General features: G+C 37.3%; 2 protein-coding genes across 2 annotated transcripts; both read right to left on the bottom strand.

The window, feature by feature from the left end:
* Positions 1 to 3274: 3274 nt before the first annotated feature.
* LOC109002073 (beta-amylase 3, chloroplastic-like) lies at positions 3275 to 7054 on the bottom strand. Its single transcript, XM_018979660.2, has 4 exons — positions 6389 to 7054; positions 4831 to 5041; positions 4626 to 4742; positions 3275 to 4435 (listed from the first exon to the last, which is right to left on the bottom strand). The coding sequence occupies exons 1-4, from the start codon at positions 6931 to 6933 to the stop codon at positions 3641 to 3643; spliced, it is 1668 nt and encodes a 555-aa protein (XP_018835205.1). The 5' UTR covers positions 6934 to 7054; the 3' UTR covers positions 3275 to 3640.
* A 6635-nt stretch (positions 7055 to 13689) lies between these two features.
* On the bottom strand, positions 13690 to 18359 carry LOC109002072 (importin subunit beta-1-like). Its single transcript, XM_018979659.2, has 3 exons — positions 18253 to 18359; positions 14556 to 16981; positions 13690 to 14458 (listed from the first exon to the last, which is right to left on the bottom strand). The coding sequence occupies exons 2-3, from the start codon at positions 16973 to 16975 to the stop codon at positions 14260 to 14262; spliced, it is 2619 nt and encodes an 872-aa protein (XP_018835204.1). The 5' UTR covers positions 16976 to 16981; positions 18253 to 18359; the 3' UTR covers positions 13690 to 14259.
* Positions 18360 to 18805: the final 446 nt, after the last annotated feature.

Below are 18805 nucleotides of genomic sequence, written 5' to 3'. Positions count from 1 at the left end.
GAGAGAGTGCAGCCAAAAGAGCCTGTCATGATGAACTTCCCCTACAGCTTTGTGGAATAATTGTAAAAAATGCAACACCCATTGTCCACAAACTCAAATAAGTCAACTGCACTCAATTATATATGTGGTATCAAAAGTTCAGCCTCTTCTTTTATCTGCAGAAGCAACAGTACTGTGATCTTGGGATGATTTTGTTCACTCACACCTTTCAGAATTCAATCCCTCCCCCTTTGATCGATATCTATATATCTTCTTTCTCAGTCTCCTTTGCAATTCCATGGGCCAGCAGTTTGGCAGTACTTTCTCAGCTTGTTAGGTAGCATTCAATTTAAAAGTCTCCATGCACTCACGTCCTTCTCAATATATATAGTGCACCTTGAGATCATCATATACAGTACAAAACACCCAACCATATCAACATGAATCAATCGAGAGGCAAACATAAATTATTATTATTATTATTCTGCAAATGAAATCATTATGAATGCACGCACTAATTACTTGTGAATTAATCTGGGAATTATATAATAGAATATGATCGATCACAGATATTAAATTAAATTAAATCACCTTCCAGCTGGAGGAATGTCTGTGGATAATGTTAGTGTTGTTGTACAGCTAATTTGTTCAGGATAATTGAATGATGAAGATTCCGTTCCAATGCTTGTACATGCAACTTGAGGTTGTCGGCAGACAAAATAATTACGGCCTACTAAAAAACTCTATTTGACAGGACTTCTTCCAATACCGAATTTCATTGCATCCAGAAGCGATTTAATGTAGAAAAATTTTTGAGATTGCAGTGCAAACGATTGGAATTTATTTTGCAGGAATGAGTTCGAAAAATCCTGTCTTAAAGAAGTTTCCAACATCCAAAAAAAAATATATATATATATATATATATATACACACACAAATAGGGGCTGTCAAAATTAGGGAAGATTCAGGCTCTCAGGACGCCATAGATATTTATCAGAAACAGACTGAAAAGTTGTTTAATTTGAGTTCAAGTAGTTGGTTTTCTGATTATATTAATCTTATATAGTTGTGTTTCTTTCGATATTATAATTAATTGTTCTCTCTGGTACTTTGGTACTTTTCGGGCCTCTAATATATATATATATAAGAACTCATTGTTGTCATTTTCGCTTTAAAGGCTCTAGTTTCTTTAGTATATATATGCATTCTGATCAATGGATTACATAACACTGATCAGATCGAAGAGGTGCGTGAAAAAAGGAAAAAAAAAAAAGTGAACGAAAACGTCTTGTCAGTAAGTAAATAATTGTACGTTGTTAAGCAAAGACATACTACATTAATTACTTGCAAGCTGACAATTAAGACGATGAAATTTCTTTATTTAATTTGTTATAGAATTTCAAAAAAGTAATAAATATATATATATTGGTAATGATCTTAATCTTGATCTATCGTCATATTTGGCTGTTAATGAAGGAGCTAGCTAAGCAAACCCAGTCTCCATAGATGGTGGTGATTGGTGTCGCTTTGGCTCCCTCAATAAAGACGTACGTACGTGTCCCCTTTCATTGTGTTGTTAGACAGAATTGAGATGGTGATGGGAATGGACCCAAATTTGGCACTGATCAACACTGATGAAAAAGTAGTACTGCATTCATGCATGCATGCAGTTCCTGCTTGCATTCAGTACTAATTAGCTTCTAGTGCCTAATAATTCTTGTGAGATTTCTTTGATCGATCTGCAACAGATATCTATGATTTTGGGGTGTGTGTTCAATATTGATCAGGTCCTCATCATGACCTCTAATTTCCTGATCTTATATTTCTCTTTCAAGTAAAGAGGAAAAGAAACAGAATCTGCTGATCATGACCTTGAGAGTGCAATATCAATATTGAAGGGTAAGTACGAGGAAGATGATGAGAACAAATTAAAAGTTCTGACCATTAGGCCGATTCATGGTACTAGGGAGGTGTGCTTATTCTAGGTGGGAGAGGGTGAAATAATGAGAGAAGTTTTCATGGTGCATTGCATGGACTCCCACCCATCAAAAAGCTATGTGGAATTGAATGGAATGATGAGGAATAAACAGTACCCATTACTGAGATCGCTGCCACAAAGTCAATTTAAACAAACTAATTCTGTGCATCGAACCTAATATTGACTTTTAAGCCATTGATAGCAACTTTGAATTTGGATGGAAATTAATAGCCGTCTCCAGTGCCTTTGCATGGCCCAATCTTTTCATCTTCTGCTTTGGCTTCTACTCGCAATCTTGTCAACCTAATCCTTATCGATGATGACATAAGCCATGGCACGACCCAAGTTTCAATATCCCCCACCTTCAATTATTGCTCTAATTTCTAACTATTAGGAGTAATTTATGATAGAGGAAAGAGATATAAATAAATAAATAAGAATAAATATAGATAAAAATCACTATTAAGAACATTCATTTTGCACACATGATGTGGCATCATCTAGACCACACATCTCCCCAAGTGAATATTGAGAACAATCAACTAGAAGCAGTCACGCAGTAAGTGCAAAGTGTATACTGCTATAATGACTTCTCTATAGTATTACTCAATAAATAAACTGAAAAATTGTAAGACCTATTTTTTATTAGTGCCGCACTTTGAAGGGATTGCCACCCTTCAAAGGGTTAGGTCACACAAAACGGGCCACTTCTATTCATATTCATATTCATAGCTGAATATGAACACACAACACACAAATTGATTAAGCTAATAAGATCAGCATGCCTTTTTTCTCTCTATGTATTAATAATTTATGACAGCTCCTTCTACATCTATAGTATGGACAAAAAGAAATGAGTACAATATATGTATCTAATCCAAAAGGATTTATGGCTCCTAAAAACCAAAGCAGTATCATTTCTATCAGGGCCTACAGATAGGTTTTGGCTCTCAAAAGACCAGCAGGAATTGGTGGAGCTGGATTATAAGGATGAATTGCCTACTGGTGTGGGTCATGTTACAAGGAAGCAGAGTCATGATAATATATCAGATAACTATAATAATTAAAACACCAAACAATTAGCACCTATATATATATATGCTACTATTAAAATTCATGGAGCAGGAAACCATCACACACAATGGGGGATAACCCACTTTCTTGCCTGCTGTTGAATGTATATATTCTCATTGCAATTTCTGAGTTGTTAGTGTAGTTCAACTAATTAGGTGGGAAGTGGATCATTCTTTGATCGGCTCCCCCATGACTTTCCAAATGAAATGAGCTCAAAAAGAATAGAATACAATGGAGATACACAAAATTCCATTCTATAAGTGCTTTCCCTTACTAGCAACATTTGTTTTAAGTGGTGAAAGCATGACATTATTGAGAGCAACAAAAGTCACCATCTTCATGCCACAGTCAAGTACAAAGAAGCATAAGTTCACAATAAGCCCACCATTTTAAAAAATATGGAAAGGCAATAATGTATCATGATACACTAAAATAGCTCTTTCAGGGGAAAAAAAAACTAGGAAAAAAATAATTTGAAAAATAAGGCATCACTACACATTTCACACCACTGGATCAAGGCTCATCAAATTATGTATAGGTTATTAACATCAAATGTGGTAGAAGTATTTTTCTTCTTTCGCCTTGATGGTGCAAAGAGATGAATCTTGTTTAAGAATATGCAAAAGTCAGTCCATCTTTCGTAGCATCCAACATGGAAGACAGGTTAATATCACCTCCTGAACCTAGCTTGGATCCAAAAATATTGGCATCAGACATTTGTCTCACAAAACGAGTAAAACGAACCCAGTTCTGATATTCGAACATGTTTTTGTCCATCCTCATGAAGTTAAATGAGAAGGAGGGCTTTTCTAGACCATTCGAATACAACTTTGACATCTTTAGCACCTGTTGAAACGAATCATCATCCAAACCAGCTGCAGAGTTCTCACCTTCTAGGGGTATATCACATACCCTAGCTGCCAAGAGAAGCTGTCTAAGAAAACCTTCTGGGCTGCTGTCTGGGTTCATCTGTTTTTCTTCTGTATCTCGCATTTCAAAACATGTGCAACACATAGAAAATCCATACCTACCAAACATGCGAGCGATTAGTAGATATCCATCTCTGTTTAAAGTATTGTAATAGCCAGCTGTTAACTCTGATGGATGGGATTGGGTGCCATAATGCCAGTGGATCCCAGCCACTTTTGCTGATGTATTAACTTGAGTACCCCTGAAAATAGTTTCAGCTTCTCTACATATCCTCTCTCCATGCAGCAGCAGCAATCCTGAGTACCATTCAAGAAAAAAATTACCATATGGCGTGTTCCAAGATCCATCACCACTTCTGAAAAACTCAGTGTGTTCAGGATTCTGCATTAGGTTGCCTGCACCTATGGGGCCCCCATTTCCCCATTCACGCATCCCAATCTTTCGTGCACAAGCATTCAGAGATGCAAGCATATACTGACAAGAGCAATTTGGGAAAAAAAAATAAACGAATCAAATCAATACGACAGTTGATGATATAATCTTAAACATACAATCTGGGTGTCCAATCTTCTCCCAGTTACAGCAAGAGATTTTTTTAATAGGTAAAGTTACAGCTAGAGGTTTCAAGAACAAGCTTGTAATTAAAGCTGAACTTTCTGGATACCTTATCATAGCACTGAAATTCTCCAAGTTCACGTGAGCGCCAAGCCCATTGTAGCTTCTGGGAAGGGCATGAAGGGTATCTTAGTTCACCAGCAGGACCCAGCCCAACTTGAATTCCCTGCCAAGTGAATAGTCAGTATATTGAGCACCTTTTTGGTTTCAAGGGACCTATACGACTATGTCAAGCTTTCATGGTAACATCTTACAGTTATGATAACCCCAAGAAATGGTCTAAATGTTTCTCTGAAGTTCCTCATAAAATCTGTATATGCCTGAATTGGTGATCGGCCCCGTAAAACAGGAAGAATGTCACAACCAAGGGATATATATTCCATGTTTCTTCTTCCAAATCTGTCAGAATATGCTAAATCGGGATCTTTGTCAATCTCTTCAAGTACCCATAGAGGAAGGGGAATCCTTTAATATAAGGACATGTTTCAGAGTTAGTGGCCATAGATAACAGCATTTGAAGAAATAGATCAAGAATGACGCCGCCAAAAATTTAAATCATATCAACCAAACACCATATAAGAGCCACGAAAAAAATACAAAACAGGAAAATGACTAACAAGGAATCATCATATTGACACCTACCATGAAACGAAATATCTATAGCTCGTGCAACAAGGACTTGAAGACCTCCTCTCAGAATGATAGACTGATGACATAAATTATCTCAAAAAGAGAAAAAAAAAAATGCATAAATTCGAGCATGAAATTCTGAACATGCAGAAACTGACCAATTACCAAATGAGATCAACCAAACAAGTTCCAAATGATGCAATGCCCATAACAAGTGGCAAAATACAACTTCGAGTTTTATGACGAACTTTGAGAAGATATGGCATTGCACCACCTGTCTTGACCACTACGCAACACATTTTAGGTTACTAAATTCATAAAATGGCTCAACTCTCCAGTTATGCAAAGCAATCAGTGCCCCGTATTCCTTACCTGCACTATTTGATACATTAACATCTCAAGGCATCATTCTAGCTATTACAGTTTTAAATAACGGCAATATCAATATAGTCATTCCTTGCATTACAGCCATCAACAAGGACAGGGAGAAGATCAAACGGTACAAGGTTCTTAGAATATGAAAAGCATACTTCAATTTGCAACCTGATCTCCAAGCAAATTGGAATGACATGTATATATATATGAAAAATTCTAAACATAAGACCCACACTCCTCATATATGAAATATAAGGATAAAAAAGTAAAATTATGTGTTTTTAAGTGATGTGCAGAGCGTGGGGCTTCTGTGTAGCACGACTAGATATATATATATATATGTATGTATATACACATAACCCTAAGCCAGTATGGGGATAAGAAAAAATCTGGCGCTGAATTCATTTCAGAGGAAGCAATCTAACTAGCTAAACGAGACCTGAAGCTTCAAAGCCATTCTGTCTTGCGGCTTTAAAGTAGACTGCCAAGGTCTATTATTCGAAGCAACATCTGAAGTAAACTCCGTGATCGGTTTAAGCTTAAGAGTCTTTAATTCATTAATATCACACTAAGTAATGCGAATGAGGCCGCAAATTTTGAATCATTTAACTGAAAACTGGTTAGAATTTAAGAACTCGATACAGCGAAAATTTAAAATCCTATTCCGCCAAAAATTTCGTAACCTAATCCGTACAAAGAATATCACTATCTTCAACAGCAATAAATTAAGCCACAGATTGAAAAATGGAAAAGACTATAAATTAAAATATAAGCATAAAAATCAACCAAAAATGAAATGGGACCGACCAGTAAGGATCGCCGGGGCCAGTACCGCACACATGAAAAGCCATGACGGCCCGAACCTTCAGACCGGACCGCCTAGCGAGCGCCACGAGCTCTAAGTACCCTTGCCAATCGTAAACCCTAGGTTCTTCCCTTTCCACCAGGCCCCACCATACCTCCATGACCACGCCCTCAACTCCGGCCGCCACGAGCGCCCGAAAAGACTGCGACATGGCCTTGGGCCTTCGTAACTTCCCGGCGGGGCCAACCGTGTCCACGGGGAGCGTGACGAACACTGGCGGTCCTCGCCTCCTTAGCTGCGGGGAAAACTTGTGGTAGAGCTCATACTGGTGGAGGTCCCCGTTGTCAGGAGAAACGGAGCCTCCGGGACCGGAGGGCTTGGACGAGTTGAGCCGGGAAGAGACGGCAAGTCGAGGAGCTAGCGGGTGGGGTTGGACCACCCGGTGAGCAAAGGAAACGGAGGAGAAGCGAGAAAAAGGAGGGGATTTAGAACGAGCGCAGCAGAAGGAGGCCGAGAAACTTGGCGTAGAGGGAGATGCGATCGCCATTGAAGGAATCTCACGGCCTATGTAGCTATTTGCAGAGCTGTGTTTGAGAGTGAGATACGAATTAAGGTTACTTTCCGAAGAGGTTAGTGGTCTCCACTATCCAGATTGGCAGATTCTCTATATTTTTTTTTCCTTAAATCCTAAATAGTGAATTTATATTTGTTGGAATTATAAAATATATTTAGATAAAAATTAATAAAAAATACTTTTATACAAAAATATTATATAAAAATAAACTTACAAATTGATATGACTTGATGTAATATATTAGATTATGAAGTCATTTTTATTTTAAAATAAATTTAATAGATTTCATAAAATTATATCAATTTGTAAGTTTACTGTTCTCAAAATTAATTAAAAATGACATATATAGTTCACTCATTATAAAAATAAAAATAAAAATACTAAATAGAGATTAATAGTAATTAATTGATTAAAAATAATGAAAGGTTGTATGTCCAAATAATTACACCGACTCACAAAATTATTCCTTTTTTTTTTTTTAATGCAAGTTTCATTAGCATAAAACATAACTTGGGAGTTTGTAGCAGTTTAATTATACATTAATAGGGAGATTTTTACCACCATGAAAATCAAAAACACATTTAGGAATCCAATTTAGGGGTATGCTTCCATACACTTGGTTAGAAAGTTAGAAACTGTCCATTGTGCCAAGTTTTGCACACATCAATTTTGTAATCGATCAATTTTTTTTGCAGTCCACTGATCGAAGTTGCTAAGCAAGTGTTGAATGTCTCTAGTGGTTGTCTACATTGCCTAGTCTGTTGCTTGCATATTGTTAATGGCTACTCTTGCTTGAGCCAAATCCCCAACATTTGGATTTGTATTGTGGATGAATTCTGCTTGTGCAAACACTAGAGTGCCCTTGTCAGATCTGTATAATATAGCTATGAAACTTCTATTTTGTCTGACAGCTACATCGAATGAGAGTGAGAAAACTCCTGCTAGTGGGGGTTGCCACTCAGGTTCCTGCTAGGTAGATTTTGTACTCCATGTTGTGAGGTATTCTTTGAATTTTTGTATGACCTTTGTTACAAACCAGTTAATGAAGGGACACCATGAGTGATTTGATTCCTGAGGAAACAAATGTTATCCATGGCAAGGATAGCAAAGATTTGAAAGGAATGGTTGTCTTCATGGATTATTCCTAACTTGTGGGATTAAGGATGACAGAGGCACAATTATGAATGGGAAGATTTGTAAAAAATGATATGTTTATTGGCCATCTAACTCGTCTCCATAGTATTCTTGAAAAATGGTAGTTAAAAAATAAGTAGGACAAGTTTTATTCCTCAATTTTACACGATGGATAGAGATCTTAATTTTCCTCAATTGAAATTAATCTTTTAAGATTTGTCTTTGTGGGGAGAATCTGATGCATTACTTTCCGAAGGAAATATTTTAATCGATCTTGGATTTTTATTTTCTATAATTTTTTTCAAATTTAATCAGAAAAATTCATTTGATTGTGATTTTGAGAGTAGACAAGAGCTGTATAAGCTGATTGTGACTGAGAATTTGATACATGACTAACAAAATTATTAACCAGTACAATAGTGTGTTTTTTGTTTTTAAATATTTGAAAAAATTACAATTTAATGTATTTTTTCTTAACATTTGAAAAAACAAAAAAAAAAATCAACTAGCGGTCAAACCCTGCGTTAACTTTTGGACGGCAGAATAGTACAAGTCCTGAACTTTATTAAAAGGTAAACATCACTAAAAAATAATAAATTTTTTAAAAATAAAATCCACTTCTTTTACAAAAAAATTGCGTGCAAAATTTATCTTTTTAAAATTTATAAAAATCATTTTTCATATTTTCTTATTTCTCATATTTAAATCGCTTACAATATTAGCATTTCCTACTTTTTAAGATGCAGTTTCGATAGAATGATTAGTTTGATCAATCCCACGACTTCAAATAATTAAATGCTTAATTAAAAACTATAGGAAACATTGACAAATTCAATATCTAATACATATGATTATAATGTCATGTTAAGGTTTTGTTATGTTAATTATATTTCATGTCTCTATCTTTTAGGCTGCATTTGAATACTGAAATAATTTTAAATGATATGAATCGATTTATAAATAATAAAATTTTATAAATCTCATTGAGATGTATTTAAATATAAATAGATTGAAATATATTTAAATGTATAAAATAGATTGAGGTATGTTTAACAATTTTATAAAAAAGTTAAAAAAATAATAAATCTCATTAATAATTAGATTGAGATGAATTGAATTCAACAACCAAATAAAGCCAATATAAATAATAAGACTGTGTTTGGATGTTGAATTGAGTTGAGTTGAGTTAAGTTGAGATGATAAAATATTGTTATAATATTATTTTTAAATATTATTATTATTTCAAGATTTGAAAAAATTAAATTATTTATTATATTTTATATTAAAATTAAAAAATAATAATAAATTGAGATCAGTTTAAGAACCAAATCAAATCAAGTCATTTTACTCATTATTTTTATATAAAAATATATAAAATATAAAAAAATATAAAGGAAAAATATAAAAAATAAGAATATATATGATTTGTATCTTAAATAATACGTGGGATTTGGATTGTTAAAATGAAATGATTTTGGATGATGTGAACGAAAGGGTCAAGCAATGGAACAGAAAGATGGGACAGGGCATGATGGGCACAGGAACTGAGGAATACGTTTGACAGGTACTACACACACGTCGACCAAACCAAAGGAATGGCCTGTCCATTCGAAGCTGAGCCGCTTCATCAAAGCCTTCTCCCACGCACACAAAATAGGGGTGCCAATGGGCGCGTGGATATCGCTTCTTATGTACCTGCCTAATCAATGAGGAAATATCTCTGTCACAACGCTTCCATGGCTACAAGAAATATAATAATTAAAAAAAAATAGAGTAGGAAACGAGGGATCTAATAAACACTCCAAGTAAAGATTAAGGTTTCGTTTGGTTGATGAATTCTTCTTAACTCATTTCAACTCATCATTACAATTTTTTTAAATTTTAATACAAAATATAATAAACAATTTAACTTTTTCAAATCTCAAAATAATAATAATATTAAAAAATAATATTCTAATAATATTTTATCATCTCAACTCAACTCACTTCAACATCCAAACACAACCTAAGACAAGACGTAAAATTTATATTTTATTTTTATATAATTTTTAAATTTTTAGATAAAATATAATAAATAATTTAATTTTTTCAAATTTTAATTTAATTTTTTTAAATTTTAAAATAATAATTATATTAAAATATAATATTTTAAACTTTCAAACAAAATATAAAATTCTCATCTCACATTTAAAACCTGCTATTATTGTAGACTATTGCATCATAATAGGCCAGAAAAGGGAGACATAATCTCATGCTATTGAACAAAAAATAAAGAAGAAAATTTTTTTTTTCGAAAAAGACTACCCCAAGCGACAAATACCCTCTCTTTCTACTCTAGGTGACAAATCCTCTCAGTCGTTCTCTGTAATTCCAGCCCGTTCACTGGAAGAAGGGGGGCTGGAGTGCCATAGCCAGCCGTAGCAGCTTTCTTCCATTTCACGTTTTGTCAATTTTTTCTATTTTCTGCTTTTTCTCCACAACATCCAAACAAGTTGATCTTCTGCCTTTCGATATTCTCCGACCAACACGCGCCACCTTTTTTGCATCTTCAATCACCGATCTTCAAGTTCGTAGAAGGATTCCGCTCTTTTACTTTGCGCGTTTGTTGCACGAGTGACTTATGCCGTGTGCAACAACCACGTGCCACCACATCCTGGAGCTGCTCCTGATGACACGCGTGGCCTCCCTGACATAAGAGGCTTTGTACCCTCCAGATCTGACCCTTTGTTTCACTCTTAATGACAAGCACGGGGCGTCCAGCATACATCCATGTATTAGCCCGCGCATTGACATGCACGGGACGCCCAGCATGTGGGTAGGGGTGTAAACTCAAACCGAAAAATCGATCCGGACCAAACCGGACCGGTTTTAAACCAGTCCGGTCCGGAACCGATTTTTAAAATGTAAAAACCAGTCCGGTCCGGAACCGATTTTTAAAATGTAAAAACCAGTCGGTTCCAGTTCCGGAATTTTTTGGCCCGGACCAAACCGGACCGGATCGATTGATTAAAAAAAATAAAAAATAATATTTTTATATATAAGTTTTATATAAAATATTTTTTATATATTAAATATTAATATATATATATATAAGTTTTATAAATAATGTATAACTATAAATTTTAATGTGAAATTTTATATATAATATATATATTCATATATGAAATAATTTTTTATTATAATTTATAAATTATTACATAAAATGTTAATACTAAATCACTAAAAGTTTATAACAAATACTAATATATAACTTATAAGTATACCAATATTCTAATATTAATACTATTATATAGTTTAATATATTAATAAAAGTATAAAACAATTTTTTTTAAATCAAAAATTTTTTTTTATAAACAAATTTTTAATGACAAATTGTGAAACTTACATTTTAAACAAATCGAAAAATCGGACCGGACCGGAAACCGAAAGTACCGGTTTAGGAAGGTAACCGGTGCGTAATCGGTTTTGAAAAATATAAAACCGGTACATACCGGTTCGATCCTAGATTTTATCCAAAATCGGACCGGACCGGACCGGTTACACCCCTACATGCAGGTCAACGAGGTTAGTGACCTTGGCATGCACACGCCTATGCGCATGCCCAAGCGCGCAACACTACGTCGCGCAAGGCAATGCGAGCACCATTGCGTTGCACGCCCATGCGCGTTGCAATGCGCATGCCCCTACGCCTTCCTATCTGTCTCGTGGCCCTACGCGTGCGCCCTTGTCAGCGCCCAGGCTGCCACTCAGCAGCACGCCCCAGCCCACCTGCCGCACACTAGCGAGGTTAGTGGCATGCCCTCACAGGCATGCCATCTAGCGCAAGGCTCCAACCCATGCCTAGTGGGCATGTACCTTGCAGGCAAAGCCAGTCATACCATTAGGCATGCCATCCAACGCATGGCTCCAGCATATGTCTTGCAGCCTCAACACCCAAGCCACCAGCTTGGGCCATGCAAAGCCAACGCTCAGGCCACCTGCCTGGGCCATGCAACACGCACACATGACTCAACACCAATAGGCCTTGTATGGCACCAGGCCATGCCCAACAACAAGCCATGTTGTGTCACTTAGTCATGGATTAGCCCGAAGACCACCATGCACCATCCTAGCCCACCATGGGCCCATGCATGCCACAGCCAGCTTGTCTAGGCTACTATCATTATTTATTTTATTTTATTTATTTATTTCCAAGGGACCTATTTATTTCCAAGGGACCTATTGGGGTTTTCAATTTGTATTGTTTATAAATAGGACATCATTCACTTGCTTTAAAATCTTTTGGCAAATACCCTAGAATGAGGATTATTGTTTCAGAGATCATAAACAGTGCCTTTGTATTTGAGCTTTTTGGGTGAAATTCTTAAATCTCAAAGAGAGGATCACACTTTGCAATTCATTGAATAGATGTAATTCATTTATCTTGTTCTTGCAACTTGGTACAATCCGTGAATCCAAGTTATTATCTTTGTTTTTACCATTTGATCAATATATGAGGTTTATTCAACTCTTGTGCAATTCGTGAATCATTTGTTCATTCAAGTTCATAAGTATTTTACTTTGTTATAGAGTGTTCATCATTGTGTTCTCCATTCATTTGCTCTTCCAATCCATCCAAACCACATTTTCGACCAACCCAATTGTTTGTCCACTTTTCATAAATCATTTGCTCCATCCATTTTGCCCTAGCCGAAACACACTTTTCTTTTTTATTCAAATTCAAATTTCGACTATCATTTGCCTTATTTGAATTTGCCTAGCCGCCCATCACACTTTTCATATTAGTGTTCCTACATTTTGGGAACCTTAATTGCTCCATCTTATTCCCCATAGCCAAACATACACTTACCAAATTGAGATCCAAGATTTTAAGAAATCTTCCTAAAATCTTTCAATTATCCAATCAAGCCTTATCTCATTGTGGTCTTCCAATCCATTATTGTTGTGCGCCCCTTTCACCCATTGGAGCCCATACACTTCATCACTCTTTCCATCATTCCATACACCAATTCCTAAACACATAACCTCACATTACCAAAGTTGTCATCTTTGCTACCATTGTTCGAAAATCAAGCAAGAGAGAAATGGGCATTCGACCATTTCAAATAGATCCTAGGCGTGGAGATCATAGTGTTTTGAGACTTGACTGAAGTCCCTAACAACATGACCTGCATGCGTCGTCACAACTTGTGTTAGTCCTCCGCAGCAACTCGATTTTGTTTGGGGCTACTATCCTATGTTTTCGCTTTCCCGAACAAAGGATCTAGTAAAAATGGATGTGACAATCTCTTCCAACCAGTCCAAATCAACAAGTCGCAACACACCTCCCTTTACTGAGACTTTTAGTCGTAATAATAGTTTGTTTTATCAAACTATACAAAAACCACTTAAAGCAGCATCTCCTAGTGGGACATGGATGGAAGCCAATTAATTGGTCCCTCTTTTTTCTTTTTTATGTGATGTATCTATTGATTTTGGAATGATTATAGAGGATTTCCACCCCACTGAAACTTGTATCCTGTAATCGTTTAGTTTATCTATAAAATGTTTCCTTTAAAAAAAAAAAAAAAAAACAGAGAAGAAAGAAGCAGCAGCTAAGATTAAATAGAATGATGATGAAATATGACCAATGCATGATATGAAGCTAATATCATGCTGTTCTCACAAATCCCACATAATGACCAAGTATGCGTGAGTACAGCACAGGCAAAAGATACAGAAGAACTCCATGAAAATTAACATGTAACAATGCAATACTTGAAGACACCGAATTTTGGTGAGGGAAGAAAAAAAAAAGGCCGAAGGACTAAAAAAAAAATGCAGGCTTTTACATTGCTGCTAGAGTACCCCCAACCCAACTCCCAACTAACTCCGGCACCATAGACTCCAAACAAATAGAACAACCGTAACTAAGCCCGTCTGATGAGGCAGGGTGTGATATGGGATCTAATGTATCACATTCCTCCCATAACAAACTAAAATGAAGACAATTACAGAAAGTGACTTCGCGCTGCTGGGTGAGAATACTGACACCCGAACAACCCAAACATCTGGCTCCCAAAAATGGTGACGTCCTGACTCATTGTATGTATGCAATCCCAGACCCAGACCCCGACTCAACACACCCAACTGCATGCAAGTAGATTATATGAAGTAGCAGTAGCCTCAAATAGAAATGGCTCGACTGATGGCCAACTTGGCCCATTCAGCAGATTCTCTAATCAAATGGTCATCAGACGACAAACATTCACTTAGAAAGTCTCTGCTTGACACAGATTGCTGAATTAAGGGACCTGCATTACCACCCAGAGTATCAGCTAGGTCTCCGAGAACCCCAATTGCTGTCTTAGACACCGCATCATCCCTAAAAGAAAAAACACAAGGTCAGAAACTGCCCATTGTAATTTACAGATAACAAAGATAAAATGGAAAATTGAGGTAAAGAGTCCAGCATATCTTACATGTCCTTCTCCATATACAAACTATCCAAGAACTGTAGAATGTGAGGTGCATAAGGCATCAATAGCTGCGTGTTTGAAGAGCCCTTAAATCCCTGGAAGATCCCTGAGTATGCCTCCAGTATTCCATTTCTCAGAGAGTTGGTGTACTCTAACATGTCGTCATCAGCACCAGATATATGGGCAGACAGTTCTGCTGCACTCTGAAGCATGGGCATAGCATACATCAAGTACTTCTCAAAGTTTTCCCCAATTGCCAAAGCAATGTCACCAAAGCATGAAAATATGGGAGGCTTCACAGACCGGTGTAACTGATTGCTTGACAAATCCTTGAGGAGCTGTGTCATTATTCCATCACAGTACGGCAATATCTTATCCTCCAGCGCCCTGCATATATCCCCGACTACACCAACTGTAATGGCACAAACTTGGTAGTCCTCAAAATTTTGAAGACCCATTTCCAAATACCTATAAAATTCAGGCATGTATTTTGCAAAGTCAGCACCCGCTGCATAGGCGAGAGCTCCAATGACAAGCATAGCCTCCTCATGAGCTGTGGCACTTCGAGAAGCAAATACTCTTAAGAAGAGGGCCATCATCTGGTCAGCATACTGCATGAAGACATATTTCGTTGGCTCCGCTGACCCCAGCTTCTGTATAATGACCTGCAAACAACCACAGAGCAAGCCTTGCAATTCATTTTGCTTCTCCCTTTCATCAGATGAAAGCTTCTGTGCCTCAAGAGTCTGGTGGAGCTCCATCATAATGAGAGGAACTAGTTGCAGTACCATTGGAGCTGTCTCATCAGTAGAACATCTCACAACTTCATTCAAAGTCTCATAGGCAGCAGTGCGGAGGCGTGACTCTCCAGCATCTTCTCGGTGAGTCGCAGTGAGAAGAGCTTGAACAATTTCCTGGAAGAAGGGAGTCAGTGGAGAAGATGAAGACCCCGCATCCTCATAACCCTGGGCCAAGAAATAGAGAGCACCACATGCTTTTTCAGCAACATTCGGTACATCTTTCATGCTCTGAAGCAGAACAGTAATAATCTGTTGAATATTTGTCTGGGTAATTATGGGTGTCTCCAAAGCTGACCCATGCAGAAATTCAAACATTCTTCCAAGAGTCCAAGCAGTAGTGTCCTTCACATGGTTATTTGGATCTTTCATTAGGGCAGTAAGCATGAAGTTCAAGGCTATGTTAACAAGAGGAATGAGTTTGTCAGGCGATGGTCCTTCCAAAATGGAACCAAAGGCATAAGTAGCAGCCTCCCTTTGCCTCCAATCTGGTTTTGTTATGTTCTCTTCAATGAATGGCATTACAAGCGGAACAACATCATCTCCAACCGTCCGTGCAACTAAGCCCAAGCAAGTACCTCCAGCCATTGCAATATTCCATGCCCCCTCGTCTTGATCCTGATCCTCTTCCTGCTTAAGTAGTGTCTCTAACAACAAGGGGATAAGAACAGGGAGAGCCTGCTTAACAAAGTAAAAGCAGGGAACATCAGAATCTGCACTAAATTCACCACCATATTCCTCTAATATATCTATCTCCTCATCACACACTGAACTCCAGAACTCAATGGCTTGAAGAGCGACTGGCTCCTCATCTTCTTTCACAGCCTTCGCAGTGATGTTAAAGATATCTTGAATATAAGGGGCCAACTTCTCATAGTAGGTCGAAGATATAGCAACCAAACACTCAAAAGCAGATTGTCGAATCTTCAGCTCTGGCGAAAGAGTAGACTCACAGACAACTCTCATGATGTAATCACGTTCCATATCATTGGAAAAGTTTGCCCGAGCAAAACCTAGAGCATTGAACAAAGCTCGAGTAGCAGCAAGCCTGACATCATTGTTACTCTCGGAAGAGTTCATACCCTGAACTACAGCAGTAAGTATCTTGTTTACTTCATCCTGCTCTACCACATCTGGGGAAACTTCTTCACAAATGTACCCAAGAGTTTCCAGTGTTGCCTGCTTGGTATGAGCCGGAAGCTGATGAATATTAGACAAGAATGTTCCAATCAGTTCAGGCCATTGTTTATGGGGCAACTCAATGCCTGCAACCTTTGCAATGACTTGAGATGCAGTTGATCGAGCATCAAGAGCAGGAGAAGAGAGCGTCTTTAACAAGCATGCTTTGATCTGCGACTTCAAAGAGGTGTCTAATGACAACCATCTCTGCACAAGCTCATGTTTCCTGTGCTGTTCTTTGGCATCCAAGGCGTTCTTGAGGATCAAACCTGCTAATTTACGGCTCTCAACAGGCTTATCATCATTGGATAATTCCCCAGCAAGAGAAAGCAAGAAACTAGGAAGATTTTGCTCCTGAAATTGTTTTAGATTTTCTTCTGCCTGGTTGCGCAGAGTGCTATCTACTGCTTGTGCATTTAAAAGAATTTGAGTGACCTCCATTGCCATTTGAATCTGGGGTCAACAAATTGAATCCATAATAAGACATAATTATATGTTATCAAATACCAGCCATACATTAAACCCAAAAAAAACACATTCAAAGTAACTTGTCAAGTAAACCTAAACCCTTAACTGATTAACCAATATTAATTTGAAACAAAATCAAATAACTAAAATATATGCGAGGTGGAGGAGGAAGAAGAAGAAGAAGGATCAGAAGAAGAAAGACTAAACAGTCATGGCCAAAGAATTAAAATATAAGAAATCAAGAACACTAATAGACTCAACTGGAGTTACGAAAAAGCTCTTGCAGAGAACATGAAGAAAGTAAGACATTTTCCTACAAAGAAAACGCAAAACAAGACCTATTACACCGTCCATACAGTGTCGCAACAGCCATATGCCAATAAAATTGGTAACCCCCGAACACTTCTATATATGAATCAGTTCCATTTCTAATATAGCTGGAACAAACACAAGCTAATTTGAACTTCATTTATAGACACACAACTTCTGGTGAGGCAAATGAGGAAACAAATATTTTCTATCTTAACTTCACATACTCTTCTATATTTTTAAGTGTTGAGCCACAAAGCTTGAAGCAGCTTCAAAAAGTTCCCACGATATCGCAGCAATAATTACTGAAAAGAAGTTACTCGATATGCGTGATAAAAAGATCGTTATTACTCCAATAAAAGTACACCAACCAGCTCTCTTTGCATGCCTTCAGTGACCATCAGCAGCAGCAAGTCACAAGCGATAAGAACCCCAAAAAAAAAAACCGACCCGGTAAATCACCGCGATCAAAATTGAAGTGAACCCAAATCCAACATTCTGTTTGTTTACTAAGTAAACGGTATGATACAAAGGAAAACCACGTCTTAGATGGTCATTCCCAATTTCTCCACAAGTAAATCACTCTGGGAGTAAGCATCAGGGCACAGTAGCGTACCCAAAAAGAAAGAAAAAGCACACAAGGTAAACCGCAAGCTTTCGTGTGGATTTGTTTCTCCAGGTTCCCAGACCGAAAAATCAGATATCTAAGTTTCCAAAATCTGAACTTTCCCCAAACTTTTCTCACCAACCGAAGAAAGCAAAACTAATTCGACAACACTCAATTAAAAAAAGCAGTGCAACACATAAAAATGCTTCTGATCACGAGAATAAACCAACTCACCACAAAACCACACAGATAAACCCTAGATCAAACTTTTTCAGATCAGGGATTTCGGACTGTAATCAAAGCACACGACACTTCGTATGAGATTGAATAAATTTCTTACCGAGCTCGCGAGTGATCAAAACGATAGGGGAGGAGGATGAAGAAGGAGAAGAAGAAGCGGCGAGTCCGAAACCCTAGCAGAGAGAGAGGTGAGGGTAATGCAGAAACGCCAATGTAAAGCTGGGGACCAAAAGAAAAAACAATCAAATTTTCTAATCGGTCTTCAGGTGCTACCACGCGAGATTAAGGAGCGTGGGAGCGTGGTTTAATAAAGGGTGGCGATTGATCCGAGTAGTGGGGCCAGTGCGATTCGCGAGTCTTGATTTTCGGAGGGGATGCTATGATTGGTAGGATGAGCGACTTCAGGCTGCGTCGGTGTGGGTGGGTGTGGTAGTCCGAGGATTATTGTCACCGTTACCATTACAATTCAAACCAGTTCAAACGCGAGATAAAATTTAAATGAATTCAAAAGAATAATTTTTATTTTTTTTTCATTTTCTTTTATATTTCCTTTTTTTTTTTAATCATTCGAGTTACTTGAATTAGGCCATCCACATCCGGGTCGTCACGAATTTATCAAAATACGAGAAAAAGTAATTAATTTTGGACAAAAA

Source organism: Juglans regia, chromosome 2, assembly GCF_001411555.2.
Source record: "Juglans regia cultivar Chandler chromosome 2, Walnut 2.0, whole genome shotgun sequence".
Lineage (NCBI taxonomy): Eukaryota > Viridiplantae > Streptophyta > Magnoliopsida > Fagales > Juglandaceae > Juglans > Juglans regia.
The sequence above is the reverse complement of the archived record's forward strand: the minus strand, read 5'-3'. Positions and strand labels throughout refer to the sequence as shown.

Excerpts from the sequence above, each read along its gene's own strand:
- LOC109002072 (XM_018979659.2), bottom strand. The coding sequence starts at position 16,975 with ATGGCAATGGAGGTCACTCAAATTCTTTTAAATGCACAAGCAGTAGAT. Across the intron at positions 14,459-14,555 it reads TTGTATATGGAGAAGGACAT|GGATGATGCGGTGTCTAAGA; the intron begins GTAAGATATGCT and ends TTTTTCTTTTAG.
- LOC109002073 (XM_018979660.2), bottom strand. The coding sequence starts at position 6,933 with ATGGCGATCGCATCTCCCTCTACGCCAAGTTTCTCGGCCTCCTTCTGC. Across the intron at positions 4,743-4,830 it reads TTCTTGGGGTTATCATAACT|GGAATTCAAGTTGGGCTGGG; the intron begins GTAAGATGTTAC and ends TTCACTTGGCAG. Across the intron at positions 4,436-4,625 it reads AATTTCAGTGCTATGATAAG|TATATGCTTGCATCTCTGAA; the intron begins GTATCCAGAAAG and ends TGCTCTTGTCAG.